This window comes from Chiloscyllium plagiosum, unplaced genomic scaffold (assembly GCF_037043375.1).
Source record: "Chiloscyllium plagiosum isolate Xiang-an unplaced genomic scaffold, Cpla_swu_hap1 HiC_scaffold_5, whole genome shotgun sequence".
NCBI lineage: Eukaryota > Metazoa > Chordata > Chondrichthyes > Orectolobiformes > Hemiscylliidae > Chiloscyllium > Chiloscyllium plagiosum.
Genome location: NW_028270143.1, coordinates 95,196,188 through 95,220,766, shown reverse-complemented (window position 1 = coordinate 95,220,766; position 24,579 = coordinate 95,196,188). Strand labels below are relative to the sequence as shown.

Genomic DNA, 24,579 nt, shown 5'->3' with positions numbered 1-24,579 from the left:
ATACAAATAGAACTTGTTCAAGTTCTTGATTGTGCAATGTTAAAAAGGTCAAATGAGCTGCCAGAGGAAGTGGAGGAGGCTGGTACAATTGCAACATTTAAGAGGCATTTGGATGGGTATAGGAGTAGGAAGGGTTTGGAGGGATATGGGCCGGGTGCTAGCAGGTGGGACTAGATTGGGTTGGGATATCTGGTCGGCATGGACAGGTTGGACTGAAGGGTCTGTTTCCATGCTGTACATCTCTATGACTCTATAACTAAAGTAATGCAATAACCACACCAATTACTGACCAGCTTCCTTTGTACTTTGCAAACGCATTGTGCTGTGCAGTGAGTTCAACAAAAAGAGCATGCAGGGTCTCCAAACTGTATTTCCTTTTCAGTTTCCTTATCGTAGCAATAGATATGCTAACCAGTTTTATATCTGGCTGGCTAGTTTGATGTTTCTAATTATTGCTACCAATTTCACTGTTCTAAAATACATGATATTTGAGTTAAAACCCATGACAGTATTCAACAGGATGTAGAGCAGATTCTTCCGACTGCAGCCTCAAACCCCTTCCTAATCAAAATATTCAGAGGACCCACTAAATGGAAACCATTTACATCCACCAATATCCTTTCCAACAATGAGCTATAGGTATCAGGTAATTCTGGAATCTACAAGAATTGTCAGTGAAGCACTACTAGGCCAGTTGACCTTGCATTGAATAATCATTCATATTTATAACAGAAACAGAAGTGATTCGATTGCACTTCAAAACTGAAGTTTAAAAAAAACCTTAGGGAGAGAATTCGCATGGCGTAGCTTCCCAGATCATTTCCACAGCATGAATTTTTCCAAACAATGAGAAGTTCAATTGAAGGAAACAATGCCATGAGATGAACCATGACAATTGCAGCACTTGATTGAGAAAATTCCAATATTTACATGTGAAACCGACCCTGGCAAATACAGTTTCAAACTTTTTGAAATCGTAAAAGCACTGAAGCCAACAATCAAATATTTTGAAAATTTAGGATTAACTTTTTCAGCTTTATTAAAAATTATTTTTTCAGAATGTGCGCATCACTGGCTAGGCCAACATTTGTTGCCCACCCATCCATTTCTCATGTGCAGTTACAGGAAACTTCAAATCCTTCTAATTTCCTCTTTCTGTTCCTTTCCTGGTTGAAATGAATTTGGTCATTTCCACCTGGCAGCTTTAACTCTACCCACAAAGATCAGTAACTGGCCATGCTGAAGCCACAAGCAACAGTTAGGGTGGAATGTGCAAAATAATGTCACATTGTGCACTAGGGGGTGCTCCAAGGCTGAAGTTCAATCACATTAAAAGGAAATAACACTGCACCCTGCATTGGAAAAATGCCAAGTATTTAGCAAGTAAAATGATTACAATTACTTAATTACATCATGTTAATACCTAGAAAAATTCTGCTCTACACACACTTTGGCACAAATCAAAATCATGAATTTTGGTTTAATATCTATTTAGAGAAAAAAAATCTGCCTACTTTTACATAATTTTAAACTTTGGACTGAACTTTCAACCACTCAATTGTAATAATTCCCTTTCCTACAGAAAAAGAAAGTTAGTCATTCACGGTACATATACCAATAACCACTTTACGCTAAGAATGGATAAGCGATCATTTTGAATCATTGTAGTATATTTACCCCACAACCTCTATTCCTTTTGCCACCCCAAGGTAAATTTTTAAATTTTTTTTAAAATTACGGAATCTAAATTATGTTTGATGGTTTGGTGTTGAATTTACATTCACTATTTTTCAACATAGTCAAACTTTCCACAGTGATGAATAATAATACTGATGTGCAGTGACCAGATCATTTGCCGTCAGAAAATACAGCTTTCACACAAAAAATGTGGAAACCTACAAGATCCAAGTCAGAAACTTTGACTCTGCATGTAACTTAAAGTATATTCTGTACAGTATTGCATGTAAGGTAGGTCTAGTCACAAGTCACACAAGTAGATAAATAGATATTAAACACTCAAGTAGTATCAGTCTTTCAAGCATTAGATATCAACTTTCATGACATCAGATATTACAGTAGGTTGACAAAAATCAAATTCAAATTCTTAACTACAGATATTTCATCTGAAGCAATATTTTATGGTAAAGTGGATGCCTTAGTCATTGAGATACTTAGATTTTCCATGAACAATTGCTGTCCTGTTCAGGCAAACTAGTCAACATACGTTTGCAACATAATAGTAATCCATAATTTTAATTTCTTTCTACTTTATGTTGTAGCTGTAAATCAAAATCCTGTTGCTTTAAAATGTGAAGATATTCAGTACATCCATTCTTCAGATAAGACCACTACATTTAGGCTTTTGTGTGACATGCAACTCCTTAAAGTGACAAACCCATATAAACGAAAAATTTAAATTTCAGTTATACTGTGTTACCTACAGTCAATTTCAGGACACCTTTTCAACATTAACTGACGAAGATTCTTGACCATTATAATAGGTCATCGCACTATGTTGTGAATAGGGCACTTGAACACAAAATGAACTATGGCTCATCAGGTTGATAGTTAACTCAAGAGGATCCTGAACATCACTTGGAGTTCAGCCAGTAATTTGCAAGGCAATGCATCAAGTGCTGTAAAAAGTGGTGATAAGGTGTTGGGACAGTGTCAATGTAATGGGTCAAATGTTGTCCATCCTTGCTTTAGATTTCAGGATTTGATTTCTACCAGTTTACCTTATTGCATTTGATTTTTTAGGTCTGTCAGCTACATGTATTTACCCATCAGCATGCATGTTTTAGATGTTAGCCCCTTTATTGTGCAAAAATAATATTCATTCATACAACTTAAGCTATGCTTTAATAGCAAAACTCACTAGTAAAGTGACAGATGAGGTTTGAGTACAGGCATACAATGTTTGGAATGATAGATGGCACTTTAAATCATAAGTTGAGTCATGAAGCATAACACTAATTTTATGCACAGTCTACAGTTAAGTGAAAAATCTATATCCCTCTGTACCCCTACCCATTTCCACACATTGTCTCTTCTCTTGCTTCTGTCAGTTTTTCCAAATTGTTTCCATGATTGTTCCATTGACAACAGTCCTGACTATTATTACTGTGAAAATGCTGTGGGGACAAAAGACTTAAATGTGACTTCCTCAGAATCTTAGTTTTGAATGAAGCTTGACTAAAGTCTAGATTATGTAAAACAAGAAAAACAATGTTAAAAATCACACAACACCAGGTTATAGTCCAACAGTTTAATTGGAAGCACACTAGCTTTCGGAACGACACTCCTTCATCAGGTGATTGTGGAGGGCTCGATCGTAACACAATTTATAGCAAAAATTTGCAGTGTGATGTAACTGAAATTATACATTGATTGTCTGTTTCAATGAGCCACCACTCCTGTCCCTTTTAAAATCTTTCTCCTTTCACTTTACAAAGATGACCCCTAGTTTTGAACTCTTCTTCCCCTCCTCCCCGCCTTAGGAAAAAGACCTTTGCTATTCATTTTGTGTACCCCTCATGATTTTATAAAGCTCTATAAAGTAATCCCTTAACCTCCTATACTCTAGTGAAAAAAAGTCCTAATCTATCGTTGTATCTCAAACCCTCCAATCCCGATCACATCCTCGTAAATCTTGTCGAAACTTACTCCAGTTTAATAATATCCTTTCTACGACTGGGTGATCAGAACTGTGAACAGAACTCCAGAAGAGACCTCACCAATGTCCTGTACATCCTCAACATCAACTCCCAAATCCCATACTTAAAGCAATGAAGGCAAGCGTGCTAAACACCTGCCTGTGACGCAGATTTCAAAGAATTATGTACCTGAACCCCTCGGTGTCTCCGTTCTACAACACGACCCAAAGCCCTACCATTAGTTCTATATGTCCTGTCAATGTTTGTATTACCAAAATGCAAACTACAATTTATCCAAATTAAACTCCAACTACTGCTCAACCCATTGACAATTGATCAAGATCGCTTTGTAATCTTAGATAACCTTCTTCACTGTCCACGAGATCACCAATTTTCGTGCCATCTGCAAACTTACTAACCATGCCTCCTATATTCATATCCAAATCATTGAAATAAATGACACAAGTGGACCCAATACTGATACCTATGGAACACTGCTAATCATAGCCTACCAGTCCGAAAAACAACACTCCAGAGGTTAATGGGTACACAATTTTCATTTCTGTGAAGGAAGCTTGTTCAAGAAACAGTAAGGTCAGAAACTTTTTTTTCCCCCAAGAACTGGTCAAACAGCCTTACCAATAAATCATGCAATTTAACTCAAAAGTCCAAATCTTTCACCATGTGGCTTGCTTGAAGATTTAAATTTTAGAGAAATAAATGAAGGGACATTCTGGAAAGGGAGGATGAGCAGCCAGACTCATGGCCCACATTGATACTAATGACATTGGCAGAAAAGGGAGATGTGGTACAGCAAAGGGAATTAGGTAGAAAGTTGAAAAGCAAGACTTATGGGATTATATTAAAAGAAACAGGAAGATAGTACAGTTGAATACATGACTACAGAGGTGGTGTAGGAGAAAGGACTGAACCATTGGGATCTCTTCCAGGGCAGGTGAAACATATACAAGGAAGACAGGTTGCAACAAAACTGGAGGAGCACCAATATCCTTGCAAGATACCTGCTAGCACCAACCCAGAGGGTTTAAACGAGAGTGGCAGGCAGGGTGGGAAACAGAGCAGAAGATCCATATGTGGATTAATTGAGAAGGGAGATAAAGTCAATTAAACCTAACAGAATGACAGGCAAGGCCAGGTTAATGAACATGGAGGGACTGGCAGTTTGAAGTGTATTTATTTTAATGCAAGGGATGTAACAGGTAAGGCATATGATCTTAGAGCCTGCCTAAGTACTTGGGGTGACAATGTTGTAGTTATTGTGGAAACACGCTTGAAAGAAGGGCAGGATTGGAAGCTCAGAGTTTCAGGATTTAGAAGTTTTAGGGGAGATAGAAAGGAATGTTAAGAGGTGGGGAGTTGCATGATTAATTAAGGAGAATGTCACAGCTATACTATGAGAGGGCATCTTGAAGGGCTCAGCAAACAAGGACAGAAGGGTAAAACTCAGTTATTTAACCTTTCTTACTCCTATGATGAGTTTTTTTTAAAAATTCAATCACAAGAGGAGGGGGGGTCACTGGCTGAACCAGCATTTATTGCCCATCCTAATTGCCCAGAAGGCAGTTAAGAGTCAACCACATGGCTGTGGGTCTGGGGTCACATGTAGGCTAGACCAGGTAAAAATGGCAGATTTTTTCCTTAAAGAACATTAGTGAACCAGATGTTATTTTTTCGCCTCAACAATCGACAATGGATTCACGGTCATCAATGTCACAGCTATACTATGAGAGGACATCTTGAAGGGCATCTTCTAGACCAAGTCAAATTACACCATTTGCTTTGGTAGGATCCAGGTCCCCATAATATGACCTGGATCTCCGAATTAACAGTCTAGAAATAGTACCACTAGGTCATTGCCACCCCACAAGGGTGATATTGTCAGCCTCCCAATAGCCTGCAGGCGATTCAGGATCAGATAAGTCGGTAGATTGTGGGAAGGTTTAAAAACAACAGGGTCAGTCTAGTGGGTGACTTTAACTTCCCCAGTATTGACTGTGCCAATATTAATGCCAGAGGCTTAGACAGCGCAGAATGTGTTACATGTATCCAGGATGGTTTCTTGAAACAATATACTGTAAGGCAGTCCAAGTAGGGAAGGGGCTGTACTAGATCTTGTATTAGGGAATGAGCCTGGCCATCAAAGTTTCAGCAGGGAAGCATTTAGGGAACAGTGATCATAATTCCTTAAGTTTTAACATAGTTATGGTTAAGAATAAAAAGGGAAAACATCAAGATTTCACTTTCATTCCTTACCATTTTGTTTTTCTAAAAGATTTTTCATTCTGCTGTGATAGAGAGGCTAAGATATTTTGTTTTTCGTTTGCACAAATGTTACAGGAACGTAACAGTCCAAAGTCTTGTTTGATTGATAGCAATTATCAAATTAGTCCCAAGGGTGAAACTACTAAATTGAGGAAAGGCTAAAGACAATTGTATCAGGTAAGAACTGGAGAAATCAAATTGGAGGGGGCAGCTAATGGAGGGTAAATCCAGATTTTGCAGCTTTTAGAGGGAATCTTTTAAAGACAAGCTGATCAGAGTTCAGGAAACGCATGTCCCTATGGAGAATGAAAGAATAGGATGGCAAGATTCAGAATTTTAGACAACAGGAGTAATTGAAAAGTTAGTCAAAAGAAAAAGAGGAAGCATTAGTATAGGAAACTGAAATCAGACAAAGCTCGAGCAGTATAAAAGGAAGCAGAAAAGAACTTAATGAATTAGGAGGACTAAAAGGGGCCATGAAGCAAGTAGGTTTAAGGAAAAGCCCAAGATATTTCATATGGTATATGAGGATGAATAGGGTAGCCAGGGAAAGGATAGATTCACTCAAAACCAAAAGGAGGGAACATGTGCATGGAGCCATAGGAAGTGGATCATGTCTTTAATGAGGACATCGCATTGGTATACATCAAAGGAAAATAACATATGATTTGGGACAGGTATGTTAACATTGACATGCCTGAGAATATCTCGATGGAGGTGGTGTTGGGTGTCTTGAAAAGCATTAAGTCAGACAAGTCGCAAGATTCTGATGGATACTAGGATACTAAATGAGACAAAAGGAGGAGATTCCTAGAACCTTGACCGAGATCTTTGTATCGTCTAACCACAAGCGAGGTCCCAGATGACTGAATAGCCAATGCTGTCCTTTTGTTTAAAGGAAAGGACAATAGAGCTGGTGAGCCTTATTTCAGCGGTACAGAAGCTATTGAAGAAGATTGTTAGGAAGATGATTAACATGCATTTGCAAAAGAATGGAGATATTAGGGATAGTCAGCACGACTCTATGCAGGTGAAGTCTTGTCTCTCAAACTTGACTGGGTTTTTTGCTTTTGAAGATGAGTGAGGAAGGTAGGACAGTGGTGTTGCCTACATGGACTAAATAAAGCATTTCATAAGGTCCCTCATTGTAGGCCAGGTTGAGAAGACTATGACACGTGGGATCCACGGTGAGTTGACAAATAGGATACATAATGGGCTTGGCTATTAAGACAGAGGGTAATTGTAGAGATGTTTTCTCTGACTGGAGGTCTGTGATCAGTAGTATGCCGCAACGATCAGTGCGGGGACTTTTGTTTGAAAAGAGGTGGGTGAAAATGTAGTTGGTCTGATTAGTAAACTGGCCTCGTGTCGGGTGCTGGAAAAGCAGAGGTCAGGCAGTATCCGAGGAGCAGGAGAATTGACGTTTCCGTCATACTGAATCCTGATGAAGGGCTTATGCCCGAAACTTCAATTCTCCTACTCTTCGGATGCTACCTGACCTGCTGTGCTTTTCCAGCACCACACTCTCGACTCGGATCTCCAGCATCTGCAGTCCTTGCTTTCTACTGATTAGTAAACTTGCTGACCACACAAATTGGAGGAGTTGTGGACAATGAAAACACTTACCAAAGGATACAGCAGGATTTAGACCAGTTGGCAAAATGAGTGGGTAAATGGCAGACGAAGTTTAATTCACACGAGTGTAAACAGATGCATTTTGGGAGGTTAAATGCAGAAGGAAAATATACCATAAAACATAACTTTGGGCTTTTCTGGCAACTACCATTATAGTGCTGCAGCACGGTCACTATGCACTTGGAGCCACACCCAGCTCATCAACTCGACCAGGCTGCATTTCTAGGCTCTTTGTTCGCTGTCATAATGGACAGATAGCATAAGATATAGGAACAGTAGACCAGTCGGCTCCTCAATTCTGCTCCGTCACTCAATCATAGTCGATTCCAACCCCACTCTCCTGCTTCCTTCTATAAACCTTGATCCCCATACTAATCAAGAATCTCTCTCTATTGACCTCATCTTCCTTTATTGCCAGCCTGACTGCAGACCACTCAGGAGCACTGACATACCGAAGGATCTCAGGGTATTAGTTCAGAGCTGCCTGAAAGTGGCAACACAAGTGGATCAGGCATTAAAGGTGATATACAGCATGCTGGCCTTCATCAGTCAGGGCATGAAGATAAAAGTTAGCAAGTCATGTTGCAGCTGTATAAAGCTTCAGTTAGGCCACGTTTGGAGTTGTGCGTGCAGTTCTGGTCAGGTAGGACAGATGTGCAGGTTTTAAAGAAGGTGCAAAAGGAGGTTTACCAGGATATTGCCTGAATTGGAGGGTTAAAACCACAAAAGGAGAGGATGGACAAACTTGGGATTGTTTTCACTACAGCATCTGAGGCTGAGGGGTGACCTGATAGAGGCATGGAAAAGGTAGGTAGCCAAAGTCTTTTTTCCAGGGTCGAAATATAAAATACTAGAGGGCATATGTTTAAGCGAGAACAACAAAAAATTAAAAGGATGTGTGAGTTTTTTGTTTGACAAGACAGTTGTAGGTACCTGGAACATGCTGCCAAGAGAGATGGTAGAAACAAAGATGACAGCAATAGTTAAGAGACATTTTGACAGAAACATAATAGAGGGATATGGACTATATGCAGATAGATGGGATTAGTTTAGTATGGCATCATTGTCAGCGGAGAGAGTGAGTGGGCTCAAGGGCCTGTTCTTGTGCTTACTGTTCTAGGTTCTATATGCTAAGGGGTGTCACAAAACAGATCCAGTTCAGTCAGAAAGATCCATACCAGGAGAAGGACAGTTTAATTTTGGCAGTCTCCAGGTTAGAGCTGGAAAGAGGTCTTGCACCGTTTTAGCAGTCCAAGTTAACAAGTGCTGGAAAAATCCAAGTTTTTCCTCACAGTTCAAATGAAGAAATGTAAATAGGTATGACTGTGTATTACAGGAAAAGGTAGTAACAGAAAATCACGTCTGGTGAATATGCAGAAATTCTCCAAAAGCAAATGCTTGCCATCATTAATGAAGTGGAGAGTAAAGATAGCAGCAATACTTCACTAGGGTTGAATGTCAAGAAACGAGTATGTTGGGGCCGAATCTTTTGCTGCTCATGATAAGCTCCAAGTTCTTTCTGTATATATGCACATAATATATTTGTCTTGTTCTTGCTTTTCTTTTGTATAATTTTTTTGTTAAAAGTACACTGACTTTATCTGAGTACATCACTGACTAACCACCATGGTAACCAAACAACAAAAACAAAAGCTGTTCAAGCTGAGATCTGACTCGTTAATAATTCTCCTCTGCAGGGAGAACAACACTATCCTTTCAGAAGCCTGTAGCATCATATCACCTCTCTGCCCATTCATATCCTGATACAGACAACTTGTACTGTTCAAAAGTTGTCATTTTTGGTATCATCATCACTATCTGGTGTACTCCAAACTAAAAACTTAATATTTACCATGACTAGCTCTTTTTCAAAAACAAAGTGCAAAGGCAATAGTATCTAGCACTATTATCATGGACTGTTAATCCAGAGACCCAGAGAATGTTCTGGGGAGCCAGGTTTGAATCTTGCTGTAGTAAATGGAGGATTTGAATTCAATAGATTTCTGGAATTACAAATCTAATGGTAACCATGAATCCAATGCCAATTGTTAGAAAAACCCACCTGGTTCATTAATGTCCTTTAGGGAAGCAAACTGCCATCCTGACCTGGTTTAGCTGAAGTGTGACTCCAGACCTATGACAATGTGGTCGACTTTTAACTGCCTTTTGGGCAATAAAGGACGGGCAAAAAATACTAGCCTAGCCAGCAACACCCTCATCCCGTGAATGAATAATTAAAAATGTTTCACTTATGCATTATATATAATGGCTGGCCGGGCCAGTATTTTGTGCCCAACCCCTGTTGCTCAAGACCAGTCCCTGTGCTGTAGGTAGATCCACAATGTCCTTAGGAAGAGAATTCCAGGATTTTGGCCCAGCAAGAGTAAAGGAGTGGCAATATATTTCCAAATCTAGATGGTAATTTGCTTGGAAGAGAACTTGCAAGTGATGGAGTTCGCAGGTAATTGCTGCCCTTGTCCTTCTAGATGGAAGTGATCATAGATTTGTAAGGTGCTGTCTAATGATCTTTGGTGAAATTCTACAGGTGTATCTTTTACATTATACACATTGCTGCTATTGAATATTGGTGGTGGAGGTAGTGGAGGTTTGTGGATGTGATGCCAACCAAAACAGGCTGCTTTGTCCAGGATGGTGTCGATCTTCTGGAGGGTTGAAGCTGAGCTCATCCAGGAAAGTGGGAAGTTTGCAATCACCGCCTTGACTGGTGCCTTGTAGAGGGTGAACAAACTTTGGGGTTTCAGGGGCTAAGTTACTCATGACAGTATTTCTAGCCTCTGACCTGCTTTTGAAGCTACTGAATTTATATAGTGAATACAGTTCAGTTTCTGCTCAATGGTGACTCCCAGGATGTTGATAATGGGAGATTCAGTGATGCTAATATCATTGAATGTCAAGGGGCAGGGATTAGATCATTTTATTGGAAATGATCATTAACAGGCATTTGTGGGGCACAAATGTCACCTGCCACTGGTCAACCCAAGCCAGTATCAGTATCTGAAGAAGCACAAATGGTGCTATTGTCCTTGAGCCTCTTTTCAGTGCAAGTTGATAGTGACTCTCCAATTTCATAATCGACTTTTTAAAAAAGTACATGTTTTATCAGTTTCAGAACTTGCAGTTTGCAGGTTCCAGCTACCTTCCCTTCACCACAGATATGCAATCCCTTTACACATCCATCCCCTATTGGGATGGCCTCAGGGTTCTCTGCTTCTTCCTGGAAAAAAGGTCTGAACCAGCCCATCCACCGCCACCCTCCTCCACTTGGAGGAGTGCATCCTCACCTTGAGCAACTTCTCCCTTAACTCTTTTAACTTTCTTCAAGTCAAAAGTACATGGACCCCAATTATGCCTGTCCTTTTGTGGGATACACATAACATTCTTTGTTCCAGTCCTACTCTGGCCCCCACCCGCAACTCTTCCGCAGGTACAATGACGACATTAATCCTGCTTCCCCCCTCATCTGGAATTGGAAAAGTTTCCACCCTGTTCTCTCCCCCACCTGGTTCAAGACATCTGTCTACATTTCTGGGGATAGACTGTCCACCAACATCCACTACAAACCCACGGACTCCCACAGTTACCTTGACTGTATATTCTTCCACTGTGCTTCCTGCAAGGACTCCGTTTCCATCCTATCTGTTCTGATAATGCCAGGTTCTACAAGAGGCCTCCACAATTTTGTTTCCTCCTTTCTCAATGGAGAATTTGCCACTATTACAGTTGACAGGGCCCTCAGCCATGTCCAACCCATTGCCCAGACTTCAACCTTGACTCCTCCTCATTCGACCCTACACCAATAGGGTCTCCCTGGTCCTCATTTACCACTCAACCAGCATCCACATCCAAAAGGATCAATCGCTGTCTTTTTCTGCCATCTCCAGCAAGATGCCACCACTAAACATAACCCTCTCCTCCCTTGTCAGCCTTCCATAGGGTTCACTCCCTCCAGGACACATTGGTCCTCTCCTCATTCACTTCTAACTCCTCCCAAAATCCCCAGCAACTTCCCATAATCAAAGAAGGCGTAACACCTGTCTTTTTTACTTCCTCCCTCCTCACCATCCAAGCCTCAGACACACCTTCCAGGTGAACAGCAATTTACCTGCACTTCACTCAATTTAGTTTACTATTTTCACCACTCAAAAGTGGTCGGCTCTACACTGGGGAGACAAAATGCAGTCTTGGTGGCCAGTTTGCAGAATGCCTATATTCCATCTTGAGCTTCCTGTCGCCTGCCACTTCAACACACCGTGTTCCCTGGTCAACATTTGTGTCTAGGCTTGCTGTAGCGTTCCAGCAAATCTCAGTGCAAACTGGAAGAACAGCGTCCCATTTTCCACTTGGGGATCTTGCAGCTTTTTAGACTCAGAGTTCAAAGAATTTTAAGGTTTGAGCACTTCTCCAATGTCCTGTCCCCAACCTCCATACACCAGATCTTGTCAACACATGGGCTGTTGCTACAAACAACCCATTGTCAGTTACTAATTGCCCCAGGCTGACATTGACCCATCCCTTCGTCTGCCTACCTACTGTTTTCCACCTCCAGGTTCCATCGCCTCTTATCATTTACTCCTCTCCCTATCTTCAGCACACACACCAACCTTTTCCTAACTACAATCCATTCTGTAGTCGTCTCTGGACTCAAAACATTAGCACCACTTTCTCTCCACAGATGCTGTCAAGCCTACTGCGTTTTGCCAGCAATTTAGACCATAAGACACAGGGACAGGAATTAGGCCATTCAGCCCATCCAGTCTGTTCTGCCATTCAATCATGGCTGATTAAGTTTCTCAACCCCATTCTCCTGCTTTCTTCCCGGAACCCTCTATACTCAAGAGCCTATCGATCCCGGTCTTAAATATACTCAATGACCTGACCTCCACAGCCTTCTGTAGCAATGACTCTCTGAATGAAGAGGTTTCTCCATATCTAGGTTCTAAAAGATCTTCTGTTTACTCTCAGGTTCTAGATTAGAGTGGTGCTGGAAAAGCACAGCAGTTCAGGCAGCATCCGAGGAACAGGAAAATCGACGTTTCGGGCAAAAGACCTTTCAAATCGACGTTTCAGGAGCACCAATAACATCTCTGGGACACCCACACCAATCAACCAGACCGCCCCGTGGCCCAACATTTCAACTCCCCCTCCCACTCAGCCGATGACATGGAGGTCCTGGGCATCCTTCACTGCCACTCCCTCACCACCCGACGCCTGGAAGGGAGAACGCCTCATCTTCCGCCTCGGAACAATTCAACCCCAGGGCATCAATGTGGACTTCAGTTTCCTCATTTCCCCTTCCCCCACCTCACCCCAGCTCCAAACTTGCAGCTCAGCATTGTCCTACCTGCCTATCTTCCTTCCCACCTACCCACTCCACCCTCCTCCCTGACCTATCACCTCCAACCCCATTCCCATTCACCTATTATACTCTACGCTACTTTCTCCCCACCCTCCTCTCATTTATCTCTCCACCCTTCAGGCTCTCTGCCTCTATTCCTGATGAAGGGCTTTTTGTCCGAAACGTCGATTTTCCTGCTCCTCGGATGCTGCCTGAACTGCTGTGCTTTTCCAGCACCACTCTAATCTAGAATCTGGTTTCCAGCATCCGCAGCCCTTGTTTTTATCTTTACTCTCAGGCTGTGCCCTCAGGTCCTAGTCTCTCCTATCAATGGAGGCATCTTCCCAACATCCAATCTGTCCAGGCTGTTTAGTATTGTGTGTGTTTCATTTAAATCTTTCTAATTTCTGTCTCTGTTTCGGATTTCCAGCATCTGCATTTTTTTTTAATATAAATCTAGTCTAAGCATGGGCAGCCTCTAATTTCTCCTGTCTCTCCATTTTTTTTGCTCTAACCTTTACTCCATCTGCTTTAGTCAATCCTGAACAAGGGTTATACCCAAAATGTTGACTTCACTTCCTGTTGCTGCCTGGCTTGCTGTGGTCTTCCAGCTACCTGCCTGTCTACCTTAAATCAGCCTCCTCTTCTTCATTAGTCAACACCAACACAAAGTGCTCCTGAAGTATTAAAGACTCGCATGCCTATAAACTTCTTATCACTCTCTCTGATCCTAATAGAACCCACTCTAGTCCAATGATCCACTTACAACTTACATGCCAGATCATGATTTTGGGTACAAACAATTCTCCATCTTCACCACCTGTAACATTGCATCATTGGCTATATAGCCAAAGAGCACTCAATTAGCTCCAAAGCATTTGGTGTAGGCTGTTACCAAAACATTTGGATACAAATCATGTTCTGCACTGGTGAGCTGAATGGCCTCTTTGCAAACTGTAACAATTGTGATTCAAAGATAAGCAATTCTATCTCAGTTCAATAAATAAGCTTCAGTTTGAGGTATACTGGCAACTAAATGGTACAAACACCCTATTTCCTAGGGTGAACCCCCACAAGCCTCTCCTTGTATGGTCCTCTACTGGAGAGCAACAACTCACTTTTCTTCACACCTTCAAGAGGTTAGTCTGTGCAGTGAAAATATAAATCAAGGAAAACCTTTAAGCATTTACATCCAACCCTAAATTCACCAGCTTCAGTTTAATGAGCAAGCATGAACATCTCCCATATAATCTACAATCTTTCCTCTGGAAAGAAGTTTTAAGAATATGAGCTGTTAACTATAGTAACCAATCTATGTGACACCAGTTTCTACTTACTGAAGCACAATGTTAAATTAGGGACACACAGACCTCAGGCAAAATGGTCAAGTTCCAAATGTTTTGACAGCACACAGTTTGAACAACATGGTTATGAAACATGTGTACAAGATGATTAGGGGGTTAGATAGGGTTGACAGTGTGAACCTTTTCCCGCATACGGAGTCGGGTATTACAAGGGGGCATAGCTTTAAATTAAGGGGGGTTAGATATAGGACTGAAGTTAGGGGTAGGTTCTTCACTCAGCGAGTCGTAAGTTCATGGAATGCCCTGCCAGTAGCAGTGGTGGACTCTCCCTCTTTATGGGCATTTAAGCGGGCATTGGATAGGTATATGGAGGATAGTGGGTTAGTATAGGTTAGGTGGGCTTGGATCGGCGCAACATCGAGGGCCAAAGGGCCTGTACTGCGCTGTATTCTTCTATGTTCTATGAAACTTCTTCCTAAACACAAATGCAATAGTGCTGTATGCTGGCAAACTCCAACTTGGATGATAATTACAGAAAACAAAAAATGCTGGAAATCATAGTGTGCCAGGCATCACTTGTGGACAGGCAACAAGCTAATATTTCAAGTCGAGATGACTCTTCAAGTCTCCGCCCCACACCTTTGCAAAAAAAAAGCTGCCTCTTCATTCATGAGAGCTCTGAAGAGTGATCTAAACGCAAAACAGTAGCTTACTCTCGCTCTCCACAAATCCTGCCTAACCTGCTGTGATTTCTAGCATTTTGTGTTTTCAGTACAGATTCAGCATCAGCAGTAAATTGCTCCGACTTCAATGATAATTTATCAGTCTACTCCAGATACAAACCAACCAGTACATACAAATTCACTGTTACTTCAACGTGTTTTCAGTCACAAAACAAATAAAAGAACGTGACACTGTACTTGCAAATACTGTTCTTCTGTTTTCTCTCCATGTGGGAGCCCAACCAAAAAAGTGCTCAGAACAAACAAAAAGAATAAGGTGATGCAAAAAGAATAAGGTGATCCAAACTGGCCCAAGGGCATTGATTTTGGTCAGGAATTTGATCAGTAATCATTCCAAATGAGCATCCAAAATTATTTAATGCATGCGGTCTTCAAAAAATTGTTACAGCTAAGTCTTCATTCTAAGTCTGGCAGATATTTGCCTGCATTTCCTCCAACCTGATTTACTGCATCCGTTGCTCCCGACGTGATCTCCTCTACATTGGGGAGACTGTGCGCAAACTCAGGGACTAGTTCAGGGAACATCTGTGGTCCACATTCTCCAAATCGACCCCACCTCCTGCCACTTTAACTCCCACCTCCCAGACGGCATGCCCATATTGGGCCTCCTCCACCATCAAAATAAGGCCACACAAACTGGAGGAAAAACACCTTAACTTCCAAGTCAGGAGCTTACTACTTTATGGCCTCAACATGGAAAACTGGTGAATTCCAATCTCCCCAACCCCCACCTCATTCCAGGTCCAGCCTTCCCTCTCTACCCTGCCTACTTGACCTGACCTAACATGTCAATCTTCCTTCCCACCTATCCACTCCATCCTTCCCAATAACAATCCCATTCATCTCCCAACTGCATTCACCTATCGCCAACCCACCCTTTCACCAGCCCCATCCCCTTCCAATTATTTCTCAGCCACCTTCCCCCTCCCCAGTCCTGAAAAAGGGTCCTGCCCAAAACATTGACTCTCCTGCTCTTCTGATGCTGCTTGATCCACTGTACTTTTTTCCAGCTCCACATTTTACTCACTGACATCTGCAGTCATACAGTCATAGAGATGGACAGCACGGAAACAGACCCTTCAGTCCAACTCATCTATGCTGACTACATATCCTAAATTAATCCAGTCCCATTTGCCAGTACATAGCCTGTATCCCTCTAAACCCTTCCAATGCATATGCTCATCCAGATCTCTTAAAATGTTTTACTTGTACCCTCCTATCTCCAAGATTCAACTGCTGAAAACAATCAGTTTTTTTGCCAAATCAGAAGCAGGTAAACAAGCAAGTTTACTTTTATTCAAAACTAGTTGACAATAATAGACTTCAGGTAGCAAGTTCACTAAGTGAAGGGAACAAAATTATTTGTTCCTCTCCCTGAATTTATAATTGTAACAGAACCCCTGGACTGCAGAAAGAGGCTATGATTCTATGATTCACTGGTTTAAAAATTTAAAAGGATCTGAAAGGCCACCCATCTTATGTCCGACTTGAGGGAAGTATGTACAGTAGGCAAAAAAGTTCTAATCCCATTCATGTCTTGAGCATCAAAAATGAATATGCACATACTTGGGTAAAAGCCATAAGTCAGACTGAACGCAAAATAAAGGGTTGTCCGGACATGAATATTTCACAGGGTTTACTTTCAACTAAATCTTAATAGAAGTCAATGAGACGTGGAAACACCTTGACCAGCAGTCATCATTTCAATGTGAATGATTTATATTTATGAACAACTCTAAACCACAAACTTAATTCACTTATAAATATAGTGCCCTGGTTTCATAGGTCGGTGCAACAGCAAGGGTCAAAGGGGGCCTGTACTATGCTGTAATGTTCCAGATTCTAAATCAGTCATTCGTGTATTAGATAACTAACTAGTCATCATCATAATTCCTTTGAACTTCAGATGGAGCTCTCAATGGTAAAGGTAGCATGGCACTCAATACCAGTGACTGGTTTAACTGCATCCAGATGTTTTACAAACAATATGACCCATCAATATGGTGCTTCCATCAGTATCCCAGAGGCTTCAAACCGAAGCCCATTCCATGATACAGTTTCATTCCATTTCAAAAACAAGCCTCAAAACCCCCACAGCCCGAGAGAGGAAGCAGTCAGGCATGCAGTTTCAATGCTGCTGAAGGTTGGGGGAAGGGAAGGACCACACCAATGGAACATTTCATGCAGATATCTTTCAATGAATAACAAACTTAAGCATATGAAAAAAATTTTAAAAATTAAAAATACTGGCCAAAGATCAGGAGTCAACCTTTAAAGTTACTGCAGTAAATGTGAAAATACCACTACTACTTATTTCACTAAATATGAATTCAGGACTCTGATCTACAGGCGATTTTTTTGTCTAGTTTTTTCAATTTTAAAATAAAATTTAAAACTAAATAGACACAAACAGCTGTTCAAGAAACTGGGAGAGAGAAAGCGATAAGGATTTTAAAAATGTCAAAATACTTCTGTCCTAATTTGGTTCAAGCTAAAAGCATGTGTAGAGCATTTCCAACTGTTTCATTTTTCTATTATTTCATACATGCAGCTTTGTTGTTAAGGTCAAATGAATGGTTGAACGTACAACCAAAGCAGACTGAATTGACCCAGCTTTCATTTGAAGTCTTCTGTCCCATGTATTCCATCTCAGCCAAAAAAAAAGTGTACAGAGGTAACAAAAAATCCATTCCTGATCCCTATCCCAATGACTTAGTTCGAAAATATGAGTCAAATGAAACTAAAAGAGTGTCTTTTTAAAAATTAAACAAGATATTCATGATCACTTCTGACATCTTATTTTTAGAAAGGTGATTCGGCTTTCATAAGGAACATTCACTGCAAGATGTATGCATCAGTGGTCTTCACTGCCATGTCCAATTGCCTTCAAGATGACAGTACTAGGTCACTTGGAGACAAAGGTACTTCTATTCCTCTGCCATCTTTGTCTTTCTATGTAGTAAAGGTTGAAATTTTTAGATATGCTACACACAAAAAGTGGTTTGCTTATTACATCAGTAAATCCTGTAGGTAGCATAGGCATAGTTCTCTGGTGGGTAGACATGAACATTGTGGCACTTATTGAGTCTGTGTGTCTGCGAAACCTTTCAGCCAAGTGAGAAGTTTCCACTATATTCCAGATTTGTGCCTTAGGTGAAAAGACCAGGGGTCAAAGTGGTGATTGCATCTGAACATGGGCAACTCACCATTGAGTAATCGAGCCTGTGACCTTCTTCATAGCGATTGCATTTATGTGGCTCTGAGTTATACTCAACCGTAACCACACTGAACCAGTAACCAGTGTCTGACATTAATTGGCAACGTCCACAAATGTTGTTACATTCTCGGTTGTTGGTAATTGTTTAACATAAAATGTTAGTTGCCATTATCAGCCTTAGCCTACTTGTTCAGATGACTTACTGCACATGACCATGCACTTATTATTCAGAGGAATTGCAGACAGAGGTGAACCCTATGCAATCGCAAATAGCTCTACTTTTAACCTTATGATGGTCAAAATTTTGTAATACTTGACTGTACTCTGGTCCTGAACGTCATCATCAGGAACTCAAGTGACACTGCTGGACTGGGATGATCACATTGTTGTAGGCCAAACATCTCCCTTTTTAACAAGAATAATTCCAACCACTGTAGGACTTTCTTCAATTCCAATTGAATACAATTATACCAAAGGACTCCTTGTTGCCAACAGTCAAATTCTACCTCCGTCTGTTGCCTTCCCCTTTCCTTGGGAATGATCCTTCAAATCAATTTAAGGACGGAAACCTCTTTTACATTATTTCGGACATCCTACCTCTGAAGCTATTAGTTTGATTTCTGTTGAAAAAAAATTGTCTCATGACATAAATACTTCAACTTTACTAATCAGTGTATAAAATATCACCAATTGTACAGTATTCTGGATGAAGGAAGAAAATGGACTAACAAAAGGAATCCAAGTTGAGAATCTATCACAGATCTTCTAATTCTAAATTACGATCCCTCAAAATTTCACCTCGTGTCTTTGTAGTTACTTGGCACAATTATCACGTTTTCCAATGAAGCCAGTCTAATGGATAAACTGACATATATAATACTGTACAAGTGACTTTTCAAAAGGACTTCAATTTAAATCATGACGTAACTTGCATAGGTGGCTAGATTGTTCATCAGTAATGATTTGAAAGATATAAACAGGTTGTTTGACCAATACAGCCAAATTGGGAAAACAAGGTTTTTCCTCCATGACATGTTTGAAGTCTGAAGTCACATCAATACTAACATCCGCTCTAAATAATGTAGCTATTCTATTCAAACACTATCATCCTTCTTGAAATTAAGAGATACCACAAAAATATGTTGCTCTTAACATGTAAAGATCTCAACTGCAACTTTCATGGCATAACACTAATCCTCCATTCAAGAATTGTGCATAAACTTGGAGTATTTTCCCACAAACAATATGAAAAGAGTCACCCCAGCCTAATTAGAAACCAGTGAATAGACCCTTTCTAAGGCAGAAACTCTATGTGGTATAGTGAACAAATTCCAAAAAGGTAACTGCAATGTTCTGTTAGTGTTTTTCTACACGTAGTGTACAATAGTTGAAAAACCTCACTAAGTTCACACTGACCAACATAGAAATCATGCCAGAGACAATTTAAGGCTTAGCCAAAAACAAATAAGTACAGTTATTAGACAAAACAGCTGCCAACTTTAAACTCAGTCATACAGGAACAAAAATCTTTACAGTTTTCAAAACAATTACAAAATAAAAGGATTGGTACAATATTTATTTTGGAAGATGGTCAACAACTCTTAGTAATTTTTCAGACCAAGTCGAGAGATTTGTATTTTGATTAGATTCCCTACAGTGTGGAAACAGGCCCTTTGGCCCAACAAGACCACAATGACCCTCTGAAGAGCAACCCACCCAGACTCATTTCCCTCTGACTAATGCACCTAACACAGCCAATTCACCTGACCCCACATCTTTGGACTGTTCATCAGTAAAGCAAAATAGGTCAAACAAAATGATGCAAATTACACAAAACAAGCTCAACTACTTGCCCAACCTTCCTGTATATTTTCTAAATTAATAAACAATTTTTTTCTTATTTTACCCAAATCCCAAGTATTAGGCTTACTTGATGAACTAGTCAGTCATCTGCTGAAGTGTACAGAGTAAGACAGCAATACCCTAAAATGTCATACAGAACATTAACACTGACCCAGACTTTGGATGTGCCAAGCACCTTGCTAGGGAAAAAGAGAAATCCTGCCCCATTCACCACAAAATGAAAATAAACACCAGGATAATGCTCAGGACAACTTTATGGTTTGCTGTTTCCTCAGGCACATATACTGAAAAAGGTCTAAACACACATCTGATTTGACGAGCATTCAGGTTGACTAGGGAAGTAGTGAAAGTGAAATCATACCCAAGGCATTCAGAGTCTCTAGTCGAAGGTCACTGAATAGCACCTCACATGTTTGCTTTCTGCTTTTAGATGAATTTTTTTTCCCAGTACACCGACGTTTGTAAAAAAAAAATCTGAGTTATAAACTATGTTCAAGACACCTTTTCTGTCCAAATTAGTCCTTTGAATTTCAAGTTATTCAAATGTTCCTTATCATACCCATTTTAGAAAAATCAACCTTGTTGCAGTTTACAACTTCAAAGTTTATGAAACCGATAAATATGAAAGCATTACCAACACAAAGAAGCTTCAATACAAAAAGAGCTTTCAGCAGATTAAGGATTGAATATGTGACATTACATTTCACTTCTGATACCAAGTTTCATTATAATTCGGTGACAAGACCGCAGCTCGTCCCACAAAATTCAGTCCTTCGAATATTAAGGTGCACGAAGCTCCAGGTAGGACCATTGTGGGTGTCTAATGCACTGAATTGTATTTTGCTTTGCTTGACAATGACATCAAGTCTGTGCCAACATACTTAATGATAAAAATGTTTTCAAAATCAAATTAAATAGCCAAGTTCATTCATGTTCAAGATATTTCAGCTACTTCTTTGAAAGGAGAAGAGGATTCAAACCACAGAAAAACTTGACCTCCAAGATAATTTTATGTAAAAACAGAAATCATTTGTCTTGCATCCCCTATTTCATCAGCCAGCGATGGCGTGGCATTCTCCAATTCTTTGATTCTCAACTCTTCAGTATATTGGTGAAGTCATCACTTTCATTCCCTAACCTAAACCTACAACTTCCCACAAGACATTTTAGATTAATTAGTTCTACAAACTTGCAATTTCTCAGCACCTTTAAGTGAAGTTCAGAAAGCACTGTTTGCTGGTAAACCCAAGTACGCTTTCTCAAAATGGGAAAATAAACAAGGGGAAATCCCTATCTAAGCATCCTTCATTTTCATTTCATAGGAATTAAAACCCACTTGTGAGAAATGCAAATACCATACTGGTACATGGAACTAAACCATGCCAGTATGGTTTAAAACACCTATTAAAAGTTGAAGGCAGCATTCAGAGAAACAGAATCTGAATTAAGTCTCCCAGTGCAGAGAGTTTTCGATATTCCAAGGCCCAAAACTACATGCTGAATGATGTACTGAAGTTTAAAAACATCACAAAGACTCATTGAGGAAAGGGCACCCTCACATCTCTCAGCAACAGCACCTAGGGGCTAGAAAATAGCTAAAACCCTTGGGCTGTATTTTTGACATGTTATGAATATTATAAATATTAATTTCAAAGGGAGTAACAGTATTATTCCAAGAAACTGATTTGGTTTGCACCTTTATGCAAGATGAATTTTAACAGTATTATCATGTACCTCGTAAGTTTTAATAAAATATATTTTGGGAAAAAAAGAATGTGCAACAAACAATGAATAAATTCTGAAATCTCCAATTTGTGAAAGAAAAACTGAAAGCTAATAGCTTTAATCAGGACAGAATTTTTTTAAAAACAAAACTACCCTAGTGGGCAGATAGAGCAAACGCACACACTCGGGAAAAAAATTAAAGATTTATGACTGCTCCAATAGGATTAGCGATACAGAGCAGTCGTTTAACACTATGTGCCACAATCAGTTAACCAGATTTGTTTTTTTTTCTGTAGATGGCAGGACACGAGTGATTTAAACGGATGGAACAACACTAAGCTTTAAAAAAAAGGTTCCCTGCGCCCACCGCATTTGTTACCTGTGCGCACGTCCTACACAAAAACCTCCACCCAACATAAACACATTCATTCTTACCCCTCCTCCACTCGCTTCTCCGCAGGAGCTTCCAGGCGTCAATCTAATCAGATATTAACGACTGCTACACCCCTCCCCAACATACATAAAATGAAGGGAACGACACACCGAGGGGAAACCAGGGCGTGCATATCGAGATTAAAATATACAAAAAGGAGATTGGACATGGAATACCAGCTGTCTCCTTTCTAATGTGCAATTTCAAAATCACATCTAAAAAGGCTTGGATTAAAAATGTGAAGTCCTTTTAACGAATTATGCCCGTGCAAAAACACAAAGGAAAGTAACCTTACTGCAACCATGGTAAATAAATCTCTCCCAGGAGACTGAAGCAAACAGAGGGGGCTGAAACTAACACCATTTCTACCTGCACAAGTTGCCATTTGCTGCAGCCTAGTCAGCTCGGCTCGACACGACAATCAGGAATCGTTTTCTCCTGCTGAAAGGAAATACTTTTCTCTTTTTAAAAATCCGCTTCAATCCCACATTGTTACTTGATTTTAAAAAGCACACACTGAATAAATATGCAGGCGCCAGGTTTTCTTGCCATTTTTAACAACGTAGCGGTCCCATTTTTCAGGTAAACATGTTTACATCGCTCTCCCTCCCTTCTCTTCTCGCTCGCTGTGGCAGGCGCACATGTCACAATTTCGTCAGCAGGAAAAGCCCATCAACTTAGCATCAACCATTAGGACAACATTTTAAATGAAAAAAAACTATAATCACTCTAAAGGCATAAATCTTAATAGAAAATATTATTTTAATTTGTATTTCAATTGCGGTAATTACACAGGAAAATACATAAAAATATCAAAATGCGGGAGGGGAAATGCTGTCACACCGTTAGCTTCTATTTCCTGAAGGGGGAAATCTCTACCTTCCTAAGTTTAAAACAAACAAAATAATTTCAACTCTAGGACTAAATTATAACCGATGCGCTTAAAGTACTGATCCTCCTTAGAATGAATGATTCAAGAAACATAACGCGCGCACACACGCTCATAATAAAAGTTTAAATAAATAAAGGGGGGATCCAACTCCTTCCCGGCTATAATGTAAATGTATTCCTTATATAGCGCTTTCAGCCGAGAGTCCGAGTGCGCGAAGCGGGCCAGAGGCCCCGTAATTCGCTCGACCCGTGACCACCCATTTCGGCACCAAACAGGTAGCCGGGCGAAAACAAAAAAAAACGACCAACTCAGCCTTTTCCTGGAGTAAAACATCGAAGAGAGAAGAGAATTTAAAAGGTGGGGGGGAACTTCACCAATCTGTTTATGTTGACACCAGGGAAGGGAGGAGGGGAAGAAACATACAAGCATAAAAAGTCTCGTTTCCTCTTTTCAACACTTTTCAACTCTGCGTCAGGTGTTCATTTTAAGATTATGGTATAGTTCAGGGCGACCCAAAAGAAATAAAGAAACGGCCCTCACCGCCAAAAGCACCCTGCATTTTAAATAAAAGGGCAGCAAAGTGCCGGAGTTTTGAATGCACATTTTATAAAAGCAGCACTGGAGAATTCTCTGGTCTAATTCGCCCTGGGGTGGGTGAGGGTGAAAGGAGAGGGAAGGGAAGGGACTGGGGGGGGGGGGTGGGGGGAAAGAGAGAGAGGAGGAGGAGGCTCTCTGACTGACGAAGCAGATAAAGAGCTGGGAGCGGCAGCGTATAACGGTCCAGGGCCATGAACCGCTAGGCGACGGGCGAGAGAGGCCAGGGAGCAGCAGCAGGTAATGATCTCACCCTGACAACAGCAAGAATTGTTCGCCTCCCAACTTTCTCCACACTTTGCTCTCAATCCTCTTCCCCAACACCACCTCCCCCCCCCCCCGAAAAATAAAACGACCCACCACAACCAAAGTCCAAACAATCATCAGAGAGAGAAAAAAAATAATAACCCGCACTGGGACTCCGCTCTCTTTCTGCCGAGTTCCCGATCTAAAATTCGACCACTCTCTTTCTCTCTCGCCCAGCCGAGTTTCTTCGAGTTAAGTTTTTCTTTTGTTTCTGTTCTTTTTTAATCCAGTTACACTACCCCCTCCTCTTCCTCCCCTGTTTACCCCTGCTCTTAAAGAGTAAAGAAGAGGTGGTGTTGTTTGAAAGGTGGGATTGGTCTGAGGGGAGGGTTGCGGGGATCTTTCTTCAGCCCCTTGCCCTGCTTCCCCCACGCCAGCCCGGTGGAAAGCTCACCGTTTTTCCTCCTCGGGTTTGCCTGTTTTCTGCGCTTACACCTGGGGCCATCCGCCATGATCCGCTCGCTCTCTCGTTTCATTGATAAGCGCTGTCAAATTCCAGGACGCGTGCAACCACCCCCAGCCTTCTTTGCGACACTTTTATTTTTCTTTGCGACACACCTACCTTTCCGCCG

At 40.8% G+C, this 24,579-nt stretch overlaps 1 protein-coding gene across 8 annotated transcripts in view; it reads right to left on the bottom strand.

Moving 5' to 3' along the window:
• LOC122550321 (zinc finger E-box-binding homeobox 1) overlaps positions 1-24,554 on the bottom strand; it is a 178,268-nt gene extending 153,714 nt beyond the window's left edge. For 7 of the 8 annotated variants that reach the window (XM_087987504.1, XM_087987510.1, XM_087987505.1 and 4 more), the window contains exon 1: positions 24,402-24,554. In XM_087987504.1, coding sequence (XP_087843630.1) covers positions 24,402-24,483 — 82 coding nt within the window. In that variant the 5' untranslated portion in view covers positions 24,484-24,554. Of the gene's footprint in view, positions 1-22,584; positions 22,820-24,401 lie in introns of those variants that run through there. The other variant, XM_087987509.1, reaches the window with a different exon arrangement.
• Positions 24,555-24,579: the final 25 nt, after the last annotated feature.